Source organism: Equus quagga, chromosome 10 (assembly GCF_021613505.1).
Source record: "Equus quagga isolate Etosha38 chromosome 10, UCLA_HA_Equagga_1.0, whole genome shotgun sequence".
NCBI lineage: Eukaryota > Metazoa > Chordata > Mammalia > Perissodactyla > Equidae > Equus > Equus quagga.
Genome location: NC_060276.1, coordinates 15,599,234 through 15,618,113, shown reverse-complemented (window position 1 = coordinate 15,618,113; position 18,880 = coordinate 15,599,234). Strand labels below are relative to the sequence as shown.

Below are 18,880 nucleotides of genomic sequence, written 5' to 3'. Positions count from 1 at the left end.
GTTTAGGCGGCGCAGGGTTTTGCCGGTTCGGATCCTGGGCATGGACATGGCACCGCTCATCAGGCCACGTTGAGGTGGCGTCCCACATGCCACAGCTAGAAGGACCCACAACTGAAAATACACAACCCTGTAACAGGGGGCTTTCGGGAGAAAAAGGAAAAATAAAATCTTAAAATAAAAAGAACGTATGGGAGTTGTTACCAGGAGTAAAGATTGTCCTGAGACAAGAGTAGGATATCTTTGGAGTAATTTGAAAGAAAAGGCTGTATTAAAAATGCAAATGGGCTGTCCTGAATTCATTTATGAAAAAATCAACTCCAGGCAACGAACGAAGAATGTAAACGTATACTTTCTCCCCCTAGCTCTTCATAATTATCTTTTTGGAAGAAAGTTGTCGTAAGAATAAGTTTCTCTAAATATTGCAATTAATCTGTAGGCCTTTTTTTCTCTTCAGCATTCTGAGGAATGGATTTAGGGCCATTTAGCTCCTCTCTTGAAGGAGCTAGACTGCGCCCAGGCAGGTTATTGCTTTGGGTCGTCATTGTAGTCCATATACTTTGTAGTGCTGAGGTAGGAGCAGCATTCACATTTCTCGTCTCATCCAATTTATTGCAAAGAATTGGAATTGACCTAAAAACAGAATGCCAGTGACTCAGGTGCAGAAACGATTTGTAAAATGCTCTCAATCCACATTAGAAAGGAAATTTTAAAGAGCAATTACTCTGACAGATAGATTAGTAAGACTACTGCCAATCAGGACACATTATTTCCAATATTGATGAATTCTAGGGAGTTTGCTGAAGTGGTACCCAAGTCTTGTCCCAGCCCTTTACCAAATCAAGTAGTCCACTAATTTTTCTTTAGTCGTGGCTTGAACTATCCTGTGGCTCTCAGGAGTTCAACGTTTGCTGTAGATGGAACTCTTAAGTTTATAGCTTAGAAGTAAGATTGCTAAATGAACTAGCTCTGAAAAAAAAAGTCAACTTTGTAAAGTGGCTTCCGGGTGAAGGACCCATTCATAGGTTTGCCCAGGCCAGAATCGTCAGCCCAATGTGTGACCCTTTCTCCCTCACCCATCCCTCTCATTAGCTGCTAAATCCTTGACTCCACCCCTGAAATACTTCTTTAATCTGCAGCCTCCTCTCCATCCCCACTGCCCTTGCTGAGGCTTGCATCACTTGTCTCATAAGCTGGTGCAGCAGTCTCCAAACCAGTTTCCCTGCCTCAAGCTTCAGCCTCCCCTCCACCCCACAATTTATTCTCCGACTCCCAGCAGCATGATCTTGCTAAAGTACAGATCTGATTATGCCACTCCCCTAATTAAAAACCTCAAGTTATTCTCAGGGCCAACAGATAAAATTCAAAATACTGACCATAATGTACGAGGCACTTTACAGTCAGAACCCAACTTATCAGCCTTGCCTCCTGCCGTGTACCCAGAGCAATGATAATCAAATTACTTGCGGTTCCCCCGGAAGCCTATCCTTTTATGAACTCTCTGTTCTCTTCCCTTGGCCTGCCTCCTCCACTCCTCACATCAGAGTTGGGGAGCCCCATGGTCTTCTCTTCCTGCCGTTAGTGTTCCTCAATTGCCCCGTCTTCTGTAAGAAGCCTTCCCTGAGTCTCTGGTCATTTGTTTTTTTCAGTGTCCATAACTGCATTCCTTAGTCCTTTGTGGCAGGACCTCCTCAAGGGCTCGTTTCTCTCTATGTCGCTCGAATGGAGCATTCTGCCCAACATCCATAGTTGGTCCATAAAAGTTTGTTGAATAAAGAATTGACGCTATCCCTCCCAAGTGTACACCTTTCTCTTCTACCCCAAAGAAGAAAGCTAATTTTTGATTTCAGTGTGATTTGTAATCACCTGCTGATATTTCTAGGTGTTTGGTGAGAACAATTTAAATTACAATCCTTCCTTTTAACTAAAGTTTAGTTTGTCTAGTCTAGGTAAGATTTTCCTTGGACCACAAAGAATTATTCTCATGCCCTACTTTCTCCAAGTACTAAAAGTGGTGTATATACAATCTGGCCACAGGAACACATGGAAAGATTTTACCTTTAGATACTTTGACCTATAGGATATGTCAGGAATTTATTTTAAAAAAAAAAAACTAAGCACATCTTTAATTTCACAGAGTCCCAGACTGTTGGACTGGAATGGATCTTAACCAGGACCACCTTCACCTTGTATGGTTATGCAGGTTGTGTACTGTTCAACCTTAGGGCACGCCGTTCTCATGGATTACAATGTGAATGACTCTCCTCCAGGCTTGTATCATGCACAGCCTTATACAGTATCTCTCTTTATCGAATCATTTTCAGATAATGAAATTTAGGTCCTAAGAGCCAACAGGTTTGCTCAAGGTCACGTAGATATTTCACGGTGGGACGCAGGCAATGATCTGCCCCTTTTCAGCCTCTCAGTCATTCTGATGCAGACTGCTTCAGGAGACTATGAAACTAGAAAAGATAATTTTTAGTTGTATGGATAATAGACAATACGCCTTCAGCTAAACGTGAAGTGTAAATCATGTAGTTGATCTCTGTATTATTTGCTCTTGCTTCCCACCTCCAGCTTACTGGCCCGGCTAGCATGACTTCAGCATTCAGTGTATCACACTGCTGCCCTCAGGGCTACCAAGACTCAAGTGGTTGTCCCATGGAGTCGCCAAGCTCTGCTGTCTGCTCTCTCCCGTGCTGGCCTACTCCATGACCTGCTGTTATCTGCCGTCTTCTTCTTTTGGCTTCTCTTCTTGGCAATTTGTGCTGCTTTGTTTTTAGAGCCATCACTGACCAGTCAACGTGATCCTTTCCTTCTAGTCTACAAACCATTCAATCACAGCATGTGGGCTGTTGACCTTGAGTTTTTGGCTCTTTGCTGCTGATCACAGCTGCTGGGGGTGCCTAGGGGATGCTGCTTCTTTGCCAAAACTTTCTGGTTTCTTTTCCTTCTCCCTTGTTCTAGATTTGGGGCTTTCTGAATGCTTGACGATGCCAGAAGGGTTGTCTCCAAATAGTTGTGGCTCTATTCCTGTAATTCCCCCTTTGCTCTTGTTTAAAGTGAAAATGTTGTTTGGAAAGAAGAATCTTGGTTAGAAAAGTTCATGTAGATTAGACACTCAATATCTAATTGTCTCTATAAAGACAATGCATTTAAATAATTACTCCTTCCTCTCCCACTTACTCCAGCTCATCATCCGTATCAAACTCAGGTAAATATTGAGGTGTTTTCGTAGATTTGATTGAGTCTGAATAGAAAACTGGACTTCTTGAGCCAAAGCCCTCTGACCATAACGGACGATTGCATTGTTTGTATCTTTGCTCTTGATCAGTAATGCTGATCTTTCTGCAACTGATTGCTTGCTTTAGTTCCACTTGATCAGTCAAGGTATAGAATAGAATTAGATTAAGGAGCTATTAATTTGTTAGAGGTTTGATACTTGCTGTTTAGTGGTTGTTTGCACTTTATATATTGTTCATTGTATAATCGGGAATTTCTTTGTAAATGTTTGGTTTTCAGGCTGGTTGGAAGGAAAATCACGCAACATTCATGAGTGAACTAAAAAATCTTCAGGCTTCTGGACTGACTACTCTTGGTCAGGCTCTAAGATCCTCATTTGATTTATTAAATCTCAATAGATTAATATCTGGAATAGACAATTATGGACAGGTAAAAAAATTTTTGAGTGAGTACAGCTAATTTCTTTTGGTGACTTGGGGTAAGAATTTAAATTTGGGCATGGTTACCAAGTTTTCTGCTACTTTTCATAACTTCCAAAAGGAGGTCCATATATCTTTTAAACACATACTTTAAAACAGTCCCTCTTTTGGGGGGGCTTGTATGTGGCTTGATCATAAAATAGTTAAAATTGCCTACTGATCAGATCGTCAGATATCTGAGAATGGGATGAATGTATTGCAGAGAAATATTGGAACAAGACAATTGAACAGAAACTTTGTGTCCTTAACTCCCTTGTCCCTCCCAATTCAATGAAAAAGCTCTAGAATAAGAGGAAGGCAGAATAGCATTTGCTGCTGCTACTGTTGTCCTTTCCTACTGTAAAAACTCTGCTCACAGTAACTAGAGTCACTCTCCAGGTTGCAGAGCATACGTCACTAATGTCCCCCACCCCCACCCCGTGGCAGGATTGTGACTCAGGTGAATGGATTGAGGGGTGTGGATGATGCTGCCATTACAACCTCTTTAATATCTTTTGTGGTTACTTGGAAAGCAGAGGGAGAGGGGTATTCAGATGTTATAGTTTGGGTAGTTCCTGAATTATAAAAATTCTTCAGTTTATTCTGAATGTTACCTTTTCAGGGATTGTTATTTTGATACCTACCCACTTCAGTCCCTAATCTTTTCCTTCTCATTTATCCAGGCAAATTTTATCACACATTTGAGAGATCACTGGCAAGACAAATGTAAAAGTGTAAATACAATTTTATTACTTTGCATGGCTCTAATACTTTTTAAATGTATTTTAGGGGAGAAATCCATTTTTTTTAGAACCATCTATTTTAATTACCATCACAGATGGAAACAAGTTAACAAGTACTGCTGGTATTCAAGAAGAGGTGAGATTTCATTTTTTTAACTTTCGTTTAAATGGCAGAGAACATGCAGCTATTTCTGTGGGAGGCATAAATTTCCAGTTACGAATAAATTTGATCAAACCTTCCATCTTGGTAATCCTTGAAAGATTGCTTCATTTTCTTGAGTACATGAAAGAAAAGTGAACCCTTTAACTCTTTAACTTTCTTCAGTTTGGTACGGGTTGTTATGATGAAACTTTTCGAATTTTGCCTCATCAGCTTCATCTGCCTTTGAATTCTCCTCTGCCTGGAAGTGAACTAACCAAAGAACCTTTTCGTTGGGATCAAAGGTTATTTGCCCTGGTGTTGCGTTTGCCTGGATTGGCTTCTACTGAACCAGAGCAGCTAGGGAGCGTACCCACTGACGAATCTGCCATCACACAGATGTGTGAAGTCACAGGAGGTACTGGCAATATTTAATATTTCTAAAAGAAGAATTCAGGGCAGCAGAGTATAGTTTTTCTTAAATGCCATATCCAGTCTTCACATATTTTTCTTCGGAATCTTTTAACTCTGCTGCTTAAGCTCACCATTAGTGTGATATTTCCTGCCAATGTAGTTATGATTATTTCACGTTGCATTTTAGGATTTCAAATGCTTGTATTGTTAAATAGTATTTTATTTGTTCAGACGTGTCCTATTTGTTGTTCCTTCTGCTATAGGTCGCTCCTACTGTGTTAGAACACAAAGAATGTTGAATCAATGTTTAGAATCTCTAGTTCAAAAAGTTCAGAGTGGTGTAGTTATTAACTTTGAAAAAACAGGACCAGATCCACTTCCTATCGGAGAAGGTACAGTAGATAACTTTTTCTACCCTAAAGTGTTATAAAGGACAATGGTCTGAGATTGGGAAGATGTTAAACTAATCATAATAGACACAGTCTTCACTATCTACATTCATTCAAGCCGTTACAAGATCCACTCAAACTACCATTCATTCATTGCCTATGTATCGGTGTCAGGTAGCCAGATTCTGGTGACTTTAATTCAGTGTCAAATCTTCCTGAGAAAATTCTTCCTTTACCCCACCCGTTTCACATTACCTAGTCCGAGTCTTGGGATGACACTGAATTATTCACCTCTCTGTTCACGAAATATCTGGAGATTCACTACAGAGTGCCGCTTAACTCGTAAGCTGGGTTTGATCTTGTGAGCGCTAAATGTGCCAAGCTGTCTTTATGAGACCTGTGTTTGTTAGCACACATCAGCAAGAGACTGAATGTTTACCCAGGAACTGTTACTATTCTATAAGATCCTACTCCAGTATTTTCCTGGCCACTTTTGAACTGCAGAACCTTTTCTCTTCAGATGAGATTTTAAAGAAAGTTCAACGTCTCAAAATAGATGAAAGCCGAGCTACTTTTGTCTAGGGGAAGGGACTTCTCCCTCGAATCGTACCTGCATGGCAAGGCTTACTCCGAGCACTGTTAGGCTGTTGCTTCTCCTCATTCCTGCCAGTTCACACACATACATACATGTGTGACCTAGACTCCATCATTACCATGGTGCTTGTCTGGTCTGATCCACGCATTTTAATTGCCGGGGCCACTGCCAGTGGTAGCTGCCTGGAGAAGCAAAGGGAACAAATGCACAGGGGCTAGAAGACACACATTTTTGCCTAAAGCAGTGGGTCCTGTGCTTCCTGACCTTTTTACTCTTTAGTTCCCAGAATCCTTTGAGAAGCTGTTGGAAAAATAGAGAGCCCTCTCCCTAGTAAAATAGACATAGACCACACACACACAATTTTTATTTAATTTCAGGAGTTTCTTGGACTCCAGTTTAAGAACACCACCATAGAAGGCTGAAGCTTCACACTTTAAGTTAATTAAATTCATCATAAAGGAAGGACATGTTATACTATGAACGATTGACTGCTCCATCCGTAATTTTGTATTCATTAATGTGAACTGGGACCTTTCATACTGAAAACCTATTGGACTTGATGTCATGTAAATAACTCAGGTTTTCTTTCTAGCTCCACTTCCCCTTTGTCCAGAGCTCTTTGAGATTCTGATGAAAGCTAAGAACTCTCTCCTCAGAGAAATGCGCATCCCCAGAATTGTGAGCTCAACTTCAAGGGGGTCTCTTGGTCCCTTGAAGCCGTTACATGTCCTTCCTAGAGCTCCATGGAGCCCAGTAAATCTCCTGGTCTAAAGTAATTACTTGTTTAAAGTAATGCCTAAATAAGTAAATCAAACGACCTGTCATTTAAGAAAAATGAGATTCAAATCATTAAAACATCTTTTACAAATATAATTTAGACTAATGAATCGTTGCACTAAAGGTTGTGTAACTCTGCCTTTCCCTGTTTTGGAGGCAAATGAAATATTCTAGTTTAAATAATTAAAATACATTCAGGATACATTATTCAGCATTATACCATGCCCAGTTTCCATGGAATTTGAAGGGTGGATGGGGAAACTATAATGAATTAGTCCTCAATAAACTAGATGCATTTGCTTTGTGTTCTGTCCCCCAACTATATACACAGATTGTATTGTCAGCATTCCTTCTATCTTTGAGGGAATTTGGATAGTTTTTATTTTGCCTTTGTGGTCATTGAGCCTCACTGTTTTATAGTTAAGAATACTTTTTTCATCTAATTGGGAATAGAAAGAAAATCAATGGAATTTATGGCCTCTTTTGTCAGATTCCAAAAATGTAAAACTATACCAGGGAATGAACGATTTCATTTGCCTAATTTGGAAAAATAACTGTAGTGGTTTGCTGTGTTCAATTTATGTGTCCAAATCTCAGAAAATATAACACTAATTTTGCAGTAGTTTTCCATATAACTGCACATTTTGGTTGTAGTGAGGGAAGAGAGGGGTGGGATTTTGGGTTACTCATGGAGTAGATGAAAGAGTTGCCGCAGAGAACATTCAGAAATTTTAGTAGCATTGCTTTTTTCCTTCCATTTTTCATGAATCACTGTTTTGGTTTGGTTTTATACTTTGCTTTGAGCTGAAAAATTTGCACAAGAGGATCAGCTGTAAAAAGAAATTCACGCCTCCGTCTGTCTTTTGTTTCATTTTTAGATGGATTTATGGATTCATCTAGGCCAAGCAGTTCATTTGCCGCTCAACCATGGCATAGTTGTCATAAGCTCATTTATGTACGACCTAACTCTAAAACTGGTGTACCTGTTGGACATTGGCCAATTCCAGAATCTTTTTGGCCAGATCAGAATTTACCTTCACTAGTAAGTGTCATAAAACAAAAAGGTAAACATCATCCTGGATTTTCAATTTGCTGATTGCAGTGAACCTTGTAAAATAGATTTGAGGCTTCTAGGCTATACCTTCTGTCTCTTGCTGGGAATCTAGATTGTACCTAAAAGCAAGAGAGGACTTCCTTTCTTTTCTGGCATTCTTTCTTCCAGTTGCCTTTGCCACTCGAACTGCCCTCTTTGGATGTTAAAGCATTGTTATTTTTGATGCTGTTGCAATCTATGACTTGGTTTTTGTTTCAGAGCAGCTGACTTGATTTACATAGTAAACACAATGTCTAAAAAGTGCTGACATTGATTTTCATGTACATCCTCAGGAAATTAGAACTTAGGTGGCACCTTGTATATGTTCTGGAAACATATTCAAAACAGAGATCGTTCTACTTCCTTTTCGGGAGTCATTAGACACCTAGTGGAACTTTGTGGACCCACTTTTCATCTTTTTGTATCAGTGGACTTGTGTTCCTTGGCAATGCACCTTTCAATCATGGGTAATTAAAGCAATATTTAAAAAATGATCTCTAAGCAAGGACTTGTCTCTTTGTTTACTGCATTTGGTAGAAGAGGTTTTGCTGTTGTAGTTGCTCCTAGGACCAGATGAATTGACATTTTGCGGGGGGAGGGGTGGTGTCTAGTAAAAAGGGAAACCATGTGAAACCCACTCTCACTTTCATCTTCCTCCCTCCCCACAGCCAATAGAAAAAGGCCAGAGTAATCCTTCTTGTGCGGGGTGTGGAGGCACAGAAAGGTCACTACTCCTCCAGTTTAGTGCCTTTCTGGTTCAGCTAATCTATATTCTGTCTGTTTTAGAAATTTCTGACATGAACCGTGTTTTCTCCTGGATTACTGTTTTTAGGCTTTTGCATTTTTTCAGGAGTAGCCCTGAAAGGCCTGAATGTCCAGCTGAAGAGCCATTCTGGCCCCTGCTATGGGGGAGACTGAATTTCCTCCTCCTTCCCTCTGGGCTCCAAGGTGGCACACTTGCTGAATCTCAGTGCCCAGTTGCCCTCAGCCCCTTCAACCCCCAGAGGGAATGTTTTAGTTCCGAGTTTACTTCATCATTGCTAGTGATGGGGCTTCGCTCATGTCTTCATCACTTTTTTATAGGTTTAACGCTAATGAGCCAGAAATATTTCTGAAGCTTAATTAAAATTAAAATCAGGAAAAGCTGCAATAAAAGACATTCCAAGTGACTCACACATAGCTCATGTTCCCATTCCTCCAGCTTTAAAAGCACATTTGAGGACTATTTTTCTCAGCTTCTAAAACATCGTGTAGGTTTGTAAATTATGAAAGCAAATGAGCATGTTTTTCCCTATTATACAGGGAACGGAGATGTTTTGTCATATTCATATCAGCCTTAGGGAGCTCTCCTCAAGAAAAGGTGGAGCCACGTCTCCCCCTTGTCCCTGAGACTTGTCCCATCTCCTTATCTCACCATATTACCCTTGCTGCCACCATTTCTCTCTGGCGCTCTCCATTCCCACAACCTAAACCTGTTAGTAAAATGGCTGCTCCATCAATCTGCTCTGGTACCGCAGGCACACAGGCCTTTGCAGCCCAGCCAAAAGCATCCCCAGCTCTAGCTGTTCAAGGCAAGCATGTGGGTGTGAGAAATGCTGTGAAAATTCAACTGGAAAAAAAACGAAAGTGGGCCCTGGAGCTGTGATTGGCTCATTTTCGCTCTCTCTTGCCCTTTCCATGCCTTTACAACTTTTTATCTTGCTTGTTAGTGGCTCTAGCTCTGTCATGACCTCATTGGAAAGCTTCACGGATTTCTTCTTCCCTAGCAGTGTCCGGACTATCTGTAACCTCATGGTACAAAGGGGAAAAGAGCAGGTAATGCTTGGAGGTTGCAAAGTGGATCTGAAATTCAGAGTTCATCCTGCGGATCATAACTACTTCTTAAACATATTCAAAGCAGTTTTACTTTTCACTTCACTGAAATTGTAGTTATGAGTGTTAGAATTTACCTTTCCTCTTCCCAGTGCCGAGTAGATGGCAGAGATAAAGAACTTGAGTGCCCTTGCCCCATGGAAGCCATTGGTGGTGCCTAGAGATCAGAAGCCTTCTTTCTCAAAACACTAGTCTGCATCTCAGTGATGGTTTAACAGAACATAAAAAGGGGCTGCAGAATTGTCAGGAATGAGAGCTCACTTGATAACAGACCATGTTTTCCCTTCTTGTTTTTTAGCCTCCACGAACATCTCATCCTATTGTGAGGTTCTCCTGTGTAGATTGTGAGCCAATGGTAATAGACAAACTTCCCTTTGACAAATATGAACTTGAACCTTCACCCTTAACTCAGTACATCCTGGAACGAAAGTCTCCACATACCTGCTGGCAGGTACTTATCCTTACCTGGTAACCAAATGTCTGTAACCACTCTGGGATCTGGGAATTGTTTTAAGAAGTTTCAAAGCTTAATCTGGGAATAACTAGGCTGAGTCTGTTAATAATGTTTCTCACAAATGCTATTAAATAAGCAATGGGGCCAAGCAAATCATTTCAGACTGATATGAATCCTTAGCCTCCTGTGCAATGCCGTTTAAGTCAGTGGAATCTGATGAAACCTGTGTATCTGAGGGTTTGGAGGACTCCTCTGAAGGCTGTCCAGGGACCCCAGCTTAAGAACCCCTAACCTAAAGGATGTAACTCTATTCAGCTATGGCTCTGCAACTGAAGCAAGGTTCTCAGCCCGTAGTGTGAACTTGACAGATTAGAAGTACAAGAGATTTTCGACAAAAAAACATAAGCCCTAAAAGTACTTTGTGTCTTCGTGTAATGTGATCCAACCCTTCTTCTTGTAGTACAAACCACATTTGGGTGTGGAGTGGAGATTTTACTTGGATGAGGCAAATGCACACACGCTGGCTGTTCCAAGTGTTAGACTTCAGCCAGAGGGCTTGCTGATTTGTTAGCAGACTCACCTTTGGATTTCAGTTTGTAAAAATCCAGACATGGCAGTCACAGCATTTTTATTTGGATATAATAAGGAAGTCCTATACGTTAAGGATGTTTGTTCTATTTCTAAACCATAGCGCCATATAGCAATCAATAGTGGTTAGGTTCTATTTACACAAGGAACGCTTTCAGACTGCCATCTGTTTCATCCCCAAATGTGAGACTGTTGCTACTAGTTGTCTTTAAGCTCCTTGAATTCTCCTACGATGCTAAAACTGGGTAGGAAAAAAGGAACAGACTTAAGGCAAGGATGTAAAAGTGAAAGAAATAGAACAGTCTCAGAAATAGAATATCAAACGAAAGAAGGCAGACATAAAAGATCACATACTGTATGATTCTACTTTATATACATTCAAAAAGAGGTAAAAATGACTGACTTTGTTAGAAGTCAGGCTAGTGGCTTCTCTCGGGTGTGTAGAGTAGTGACCGGAAAAGGACATGAGGGAGTCTGTGGTCATGTTCTCTTTCTTGATTTGGGTGCTGACGATACATGCACTCTCACTTTGTGAACACTCGTTGAGCTATACACTTATAATTCATGCACTTCTTTGAATGTATATTTATATTTTAATAAAATACACCAAAATGTACTAGAAATGTAGAGATATGGATCATAGAATGCTAACTTAAAATCAAGATAGGAGGATTGAATTTATGGGTTGAAAAAAATTTGCAATAAAAGCAAATAAAATTACAAATTATGCTTTTCCCTTAAAATAAACCCTCTTTTCTATATGGCACATTCCTTGTAAATCTTCTCCAAAGAAACTTAAGAAATTCTGTCTTTGCTCCCTGCACCATCCCTCAGACGTGCCATATGGCTTCCTCCTCTACCTTATGTTACTTTGGTTTAGAGTAGTTTTAATACGATAAATTAGTGGGAGTGAAAAAGAATAAGATGAGTCAGGAGCCAGGAAATTTGGCAAAATCATAATGGAGACTGGATTCTAACCCTAGCTTGGCCACCAATTATGTGGTCTTGGACCAGACGCTTAACTTTCTCTAGACAAGATGGGCTCTAATGATCCCTTGGAACCCCCAAATTCTGTACAAGGGGCTTATGGGAAGGAAGGAAGAGAAGGAGGGAAGAAAGAGTGAAAAGGAGTGAGAGAGGAACAAAAACCCAGTGCATTTCCTTTCATGGGCATCATAGGTCTGACCCTTGATGGCTATGTGTTTTTTTTTATCCTTTATGACGGTTTTTTCCCCTCTTTTATTATATACACTTAGGAAATAGCGGGAAATCCAAAGTGTTTTATTTCAGTTGTCTGTTTCTATGAAGGTTCAAATTAAGACATCAGATCTAGTAGATGAGTCATGTTTTAGCACAACTCATTGTTCTGTGGAGTCATAAATTACGTAGAAAAGATTTATCTTTAGCTATAACTGAATATAGCAAGAATTTAGTGACCTGCTAGATGATACTGCTGGTACCAAGAATTAGCATGGTAGATGGATTCTGTTTCCCTCAGGGTTTGACTTTTGTCTTAAATGATCCTGCTTAAGGACTTTGGAAAAGGCAAAGGTCTGGGCCCGTAGAAGTATGTACTGATGCCCTGATTTGGACCAAGGAGTGAACACGGAACAGAGAGAAAACGTGGTAGCTAGAGGACTCCAGCACAGCATATCAAGTGTATGAGACCTGACAAGATAATAGATATCAAATCAGGAATATCAATTCCAATAAGATTAATTAAAACATTAATCGTTTTTTTTTAAAGGTTTTCCTTTTTTCCTTTTTCTCCCCAAAGCCCCCCGGTACATAGTTGTATATTCTTCGTTGTGGGTCCTTCCAGTTGTGGCACGTGGGATGCCGCGTCAGCGTGGCTCGATGAGCGGTGCCATGTCCACGCCCAGAATTCGAACCAATGAAACCCTGGGCCGCCTGCAGCGGAGCACGCGAACTTAACCACTCGGCCATGGGGCCGGCCCCTAAAACATTAATCTTTATTGAATGTTTGCTCTTCCAGCATAATTTACAAGAGAAAATGCCTTCCAAATTGAACCAAAGCATCTCCTTGCTGTCTCAAAATAATTAGCACCAGTGCCTGCCTTATCATAGGTTACTTAATAAATATTTATTGGGTGAAAAATGAATAAATGGGGAGGGGAATGGGGCATCAAAGGGAAGTACCCCAAGACTTCATAGTAGCGCAGGAGGAGTGTCAGCATGGTCTTTTAGACGGGCTGTGTTTTCGTGGGACCATGTTCCGTTTTCCTAAAAGTCCCCGCTCTGGTCACTACTTGTTCTTTTGAGAAGTCAGTTTGTTTTGATGACTGGTATTGCTTAGCCGTATGTCAGCCTTCTTTTCCACATGCTAACCAAGTAAATATTTGGGTGTTGTTGATGTTGCCTGTAGTCTCTGAATGGTTATTGCATAATACAGTTTCATTTCTGAATAGAATTTATAAAAGAATTGCAATCCGAACGTTCTTATTTAGTATGACGTATTTTGACGTACCCATAGGTTAAAAACACTCTTCCCATTTTTAAATTGCATGCAGTTAAATTGCACCATAGATATATCACTGCATAATGTGGCTGCGAGTTTGGCTTTACATACAACTCTTATTGTCGTAACTGCATTTCTTCATGTTCTTCTCAGGTATTTGTTACTAGCAGTGGAAAATACAATGAACTCGGATATCCATTTGGCTATTTAAAAGCCAGTACCACTTTGACTTGTGTCAACCTCTTTGTGATGCCCTACAACTACCCAGTTTTACTCCCTCTTTTAGGTAAGTAAAGCATGTGCCATTTAATCATCTTTAATCATCATTTAATCAAGAAAAATGAAAAATAGATAGCGGACTAATTTTAAATGTAGTCAAAGAGTAATTGATATCAGGATGTATGAAAGCCTAAAAAGGATAGAATTTGCATACTGTTCTCTGTTTTGTTCATTTCCCTCTTGTTATTTTTATGTCAAACAGAAGAGACAACCTCTGGTGTGTGGTCTTATGCTGTTCTTTACGTTGCAGGCTCCGATGCTGTCACCCAGTTTTAAGTGCACTTGGCTTTTTCTTAGACTGGTTGAGGCCAAAAAATACCGTTGATTGGGATTAAAGCTCCAAGAATCTGGTGGCTTTCTTCAGAATATATGGCTTCTGTCGGGCTACGGGCTTGCATTTATTTTTCCACAAAAGAATATTCAATCTTCTTAGGGGCCAGCCCCGTGGCCGAGTGGTTAAGTTCACGTGCTCCGCTTCATTGGCCCAGGGTTTTGCCGGTTCGGATCCTGGGCGCGGACATGGCACCGCTCATCAGGCCATGCTGAGGCGGCGTCCCACATGCCACAACTAGAAGGACCCACAACTAAAATATACAACTATGTACTGGGGAGCTTTGGAGACGAAAAGCAGAGGAAAAAAAAGAAGATTGGCGACATTTGTTATCTCAGGTGCCAATCTTTAGAAAAAATGCTCTTGAGGCATCTGTTTTAGGCAGAGTAGCAAGTTAGGAAATAGGTACAAGAGTAAACTCTGTGATAACTGGAGTTGTGGAAGCTGTGGTTTCCATGGCAAAGTTCTAAAAGGAGCAACTCCAGAAGCTGTTACTCAGATATCACTGAAAATGTGTGTGGAGACTTTTTCTCATTTAAAGAGCCACATCTGTTTAGAGAAATACAGTACCACGTGCTATCCTTCTAGTTGTAAAGTTGTGGACAGTTTTATTTGGTGGGATTTCTTAGTTTTTGTGAAAAGGATCAAATTTTTGCTCAGTTTTAATATAGTCCTTGAGAGCATAAGATTTTTAGTGCTGCAAATGCTATATGTATTAAATGTACTGAAAAAGAAATTCTTTTAAATGTTGCGGGTTAAGAAGGTTAAGAACGGGTCATCATAAATATGTTAGCATGATTATTTGAGATAGCCTATTTATTTTGAAGTCCAATCTAAAAATACCCTCTAAGAGGTGATTGTCGCTGATATAAAATATAGGTGATGTCTTTCAGGTGAATGAGACTACCAATAAAAAAGTACTTGTATGTTGTGGATTTATTTACCACTTTTTCTTAAATATACTTTTATGACCTCAGTTTTCACAATGATAAAGTGAAGGTTTAGACTTGATACTCTTTACTTGACTGTTAGTATTCTTTTCCATGTTTTAAGTACTCTTTTTATTTTGAGATAATTGTAGAGTCAAATGCAGGTGTAAGAAATAATAAGAGAGAGAGATGACACCAAAAACACAGACAAGAGAAGCAAAAATAAACACATGGTCAAACTTAAAAAACTTTCATGGGGCTGGCCCAGTGGCACAGTGGTTAAGTTCGCACGTTCAGCTTTAGCAGCCTGGGGTTCGCCGGTTCACATCCCGGGTGTGGACATGGCACCGCTGTGTGCATGCCATGCTGTGGCAGGCATCCCACATAAAAAGTAGAGGAAGATGGGCATGGATGTTAGCTCAGGGCCAGTCTTCCTCAGCAAAAAGAGGGGGATTGGCAGCAGATGTTAGCTCAGGGCTAATCTTCCTCAAAAAAAAAATTACAAAAAAAAAAAAACTTTCGTGCATCAAAGGACACAATCAACAGAATGAAAAGGCAACATATGGAGTGGGGACAATTTGAAAATTATATATCTGATCATTTTGGGGGGGGTCTATTTTCTGTTAGTCCGATTGGGTGGTTCCTATTGTTCTAGTTTCCAGCTCACTGATTATTTCCTCTGTCCCCTCCATTCTGCTTTTGAGCCCATCCATTGAGCTGTTTATTTTGGTTATTGTCTTTTTCGGTTTTAAGATTCCCATTTGGTTCTTCTTTCTATCTTCTACTTCTTACTTTCTATTTCTTTGCCAAGCCTTTTTATTTTTTCGTTTGTTTCAAGCCTCTTTGTAATTGCTTGTTGAAACATTTTTTATGATGACTCTTTTTAAATCTTTATTGTATATTTTTAACATCTCTGTCATTTTAGTGTTGGCGTCTCTTGATTGTCTTGTTGAATTTGTTTGGAGAGCATCCTGGTTCTTGGTGTGATGGGTGATTTTCAGTTGAAACCTGTACATTTTCAGTAGTATGTTATGAGTCTCTGGATCTTATTGAAACCTTCTGTTTTAGCTGGCTTCCTCCCACACTCCTCTGGCAGAGATTGCGAGGTACTGCCTCATTAGTGCCAGGAGTGGGTAGAAGTCCAGGTTCCCCACTTGGCCTCTGTTGACACTGAAAGGGAGGGGGTTCCTTGTTATTGCTATGTGGGGGTGGGAGTTCCGGATCCTCTCTCAAATGGTACCTCCCTGGCTGGGACAAGTAGGAGTTTTTTACTACTCTTCCCCACATGGTCTCCACTGACACCATGTGGGTGGAGGGCGGCCTCATTATTGCAGGGCGGTGGAAAAGTTCTATAGAACTATTATGGGCTGAATTCCAGGATCTCACCTTTAGTCTAAACTCAGCCTGCCTTCTAAATTATTATATGACAATGCCCCTTACTAGTGTATCTGGTCTCCCATTAGAAATTGAGATGTATAGCACTTTACCTGAGATGTATAAACTTGACCTTTGCTGATCTTGCAAGTCCTAGAGGTCAGATGTGGACCTGGCATAATGCTTAGGAGGAAGCAGTCAGTTCTTCCTTTGCCTAAGACCTTCTGTGCCTGAGTTGCCACATGCTGCCCATGCCCAGACTCCACAGTACTATGTAAGGTCAAATCCTGGCACTGTCCTGCTGGTCATCTCTTAGTCTGTATCACTCTATCCTTCAAATGCCAAGTTCCTCTTCTTTATGAAATATCTTCTGTCACCTGAGAGGCATGTATGACATTTGTCCCTGGTCCTCCTTAACCTGCTACACGGAGAATCCAACCCTGCCTAGAGCATCACCGTCCCTTTGCAAACATCCCAAATCAGAAACCCCAGAGGCATCCTTGATTCTTCCTCCATCCCTAACCGCACACATCCATTTGAAGGCCATCTCATCCTTGACTCAGTTCCCACTCTGCCCTTTGGCTTCAAATATCCATTTGCAGGCTTTTCTATAACCTGTCTTTCAAGGAGCATAGGGCTTTTCACACCCTTTGAGGCTGGAGCTCCTTGTGCCTCTGAATCCCAAATTTGGGTTTTGTGTTGAGGCTCTGAAATAGACACTCTCAACATTTCCACCATTACGCCACTTTCTGGGTTGTGTGGCCTCCATAGTGGTTAAGAGTATGGACTGTAGGGCCTAGCTGCCCTGGTATGAATCGTAGCTCTGCTGTTTGCTAGCTTTGTGACCTTGGATAAGACACTTAACCTCTGTGCCTCAGTTATTTCATCTGTAAAGTGGGGATAGTGATAGTACCTACCTCCAAGGGATTTAGATGGGATTAAATAATTGATACAGTTAGATTGCATAGAACTCACCTGGCAGATAGTAAGTGCTCGATAATGCTATGAGTGGTCTTATTACTATTGTCATTATTCATAGCTATGTTATCTTAGTAGCTCTTAAGGACACTGCTATTCCATATTAAGGATATAATATAAAGATATAGGACGGTTTTACAGTTTTAGTGGGCAAGGCATTTAGTAAAAAGGCAAGTTCAGTCACACACACTTCACAATGTCCGGAAACATCACCATGTTACTGCATGTTACAATAACTGCTCATAAAGGCGGCCTCTGTTTCCTCTTTATTCACTCAAGATTTCCATCAAAAATAGTTAACAAAGGTTTAATTATTTAAGTACTAGAACTTGCCTGGGATAGATAAGCGAGGCCTAACTGGATCCATAAGCATCACGTCATTCGAGTGGTAACCAGATTATCGCAGTTGGCGAGAAGATTCTCTCTCAATTAGGAAATTATTTTTTCTATCAAGGGCCAATAACTACAGAAATTAAGGCATTTGTAGCAACTTTTCTCTTTTTCTTTTCTTAACTATACCACAGTCAATTCGCCTATTTTTTTTAATTAACTGGAGACTTGTGTAAAAAATAAAATTCAGCTCCATATTAAGACCAGTTATAGTCAAGAGGAGGAAAAGAGAATAATAGAAAGAGGATAATTTAATGTGTGTTAATCACCAGATATCCGGTGCTTCATAGCTTACACCTTTTTTTTCATTTTATACAGTGTTTTCGTGTACGTAATCTAATTCCTCAGAACAATCCCGTGTGGTAAGGCGGTTAGCATTAAACCGACTTCATAGATGAAATGGAGGCACAAAAAGGTGAAGTGGTTTCTCACAGCTCGCTCAGCTAAGTGTGTGGCTGAGCTTGGACTCAAACCCACATCTTCCTCCTCTTTGAAGCTGGCAATGGGGAGAAAGGAACTGGAAGAGAAATTATCAGTAGTTTTTGAGGTGTTGGCAGTATCATTTGACTCTCTTCTGCACTCTCATCTCTTCATCCTTCAAATGTTGATTGCTGATTATTTCTGATATCTTTACTGCACCATCCTCGAGACTCTATGTGAATGGAAATCTAATACCATGGAAATAATTTTCTGAGCTACAGAGATAGTGACTAAAGCAGTGTCACCCTAATAGCTCTCCACCCTTCATCTAGACTGTGGGAGATTTTCTTTCTTCCTCCTACCCCTGTTAAAAAAAAATCTGACAAGAAATAATTAGACTAAATTGGCTCCTGGGTGGAATCATTGCAATTGGCATTGTTAGAAATATTAAGACTGTTATTGACTCTCATTATCTAATCTATTTATATCTAAATGTCTCTCCAGTCTTGTGGTATTTAAATTTGTCAGTTTCCAAAATCTGCCTAATTCTCAACAGACTCCACATAAAGACGCAGTATAACAATGTTTCCCCGATTTCTTGTTCCTTTCTGTCAAAATATGAATGGTCTTTAAAGGACTTGCCTGCTACAGTGAGCCAGAAATCTCTTCAGATCCCTTTTTCCTTTGTTCTTTCTACCTTGTACCGAAAGAACAAAAGACCTACATTTTATGACTTTGTAAATTCATTTAAATTAGTTTCAGCAGGAATGAATCATTTATTATAGCCGTAAAAGGAAGAAAATATGTAGTCGCTTTCCTTAAGTACAGTAATTCAGAATTTCAAAGAATAGCCCTACTTGTAGAGAAGTTATGCATGTGACATAGGGATGGTTTTCTCCCAGGAAGTAAAGCATTTTGTTTAATAAGAGCCAATAACA

At 40.2% G+C, this 18,880-nt stretch overlaps 1 protein-coding gene across 6 annotated transcripts in view; it reads left to right on the top strand.

Moving 5' to 3' along the window:
• The window catches only part of LOC124245668 (integrator complex subunit 6-like), a 53,686-nt gene that overhangs the window by 19,732 nt on the left and 15,074 nt on the right, over positions 1 to 18,880 (top strand). For 4 of the 6 annotated variants that reach the window (XM_046673247.1, XM_046673248.1, XM_046673249.1 and 1 more), the window contains exons 3-9: positions 3,520 to 3,669; positions 4,488 to 4,577; positions 4,815 to 4,998; positions 5,258 to 5,386; positions 7,634 to 7,797; positions 10,019 to 10,171; positions 13,395 to 13,527. In XM_046673247.1, the coding sequence (XP_046529203.1) occupies positions 3,520 to 3,669; positions 4,488 to 4,577; positions 4,815 to 4,998; positions 5,258 to 5,386; positions 7,634 to 7,797; positions 10,019 to 10,171; positions 13,395 to 13,527 (1,003 nt within the window). Of the gene's footprint in view, positions 1 to 3,519; positions 3,670 to 4,487; positions 4,578 to 4,814; positions 4,999 to 5,257; positions 5,387 to 7,633; positions 7,798 to 10,018; positions 10,172 to 13,394; positions 13,528 to 18,880 lie in introns of those variants that run through there. The other 2 variants (XM_046673250.1, XM_046673253.1) reach the window with 2 other exon arrangements.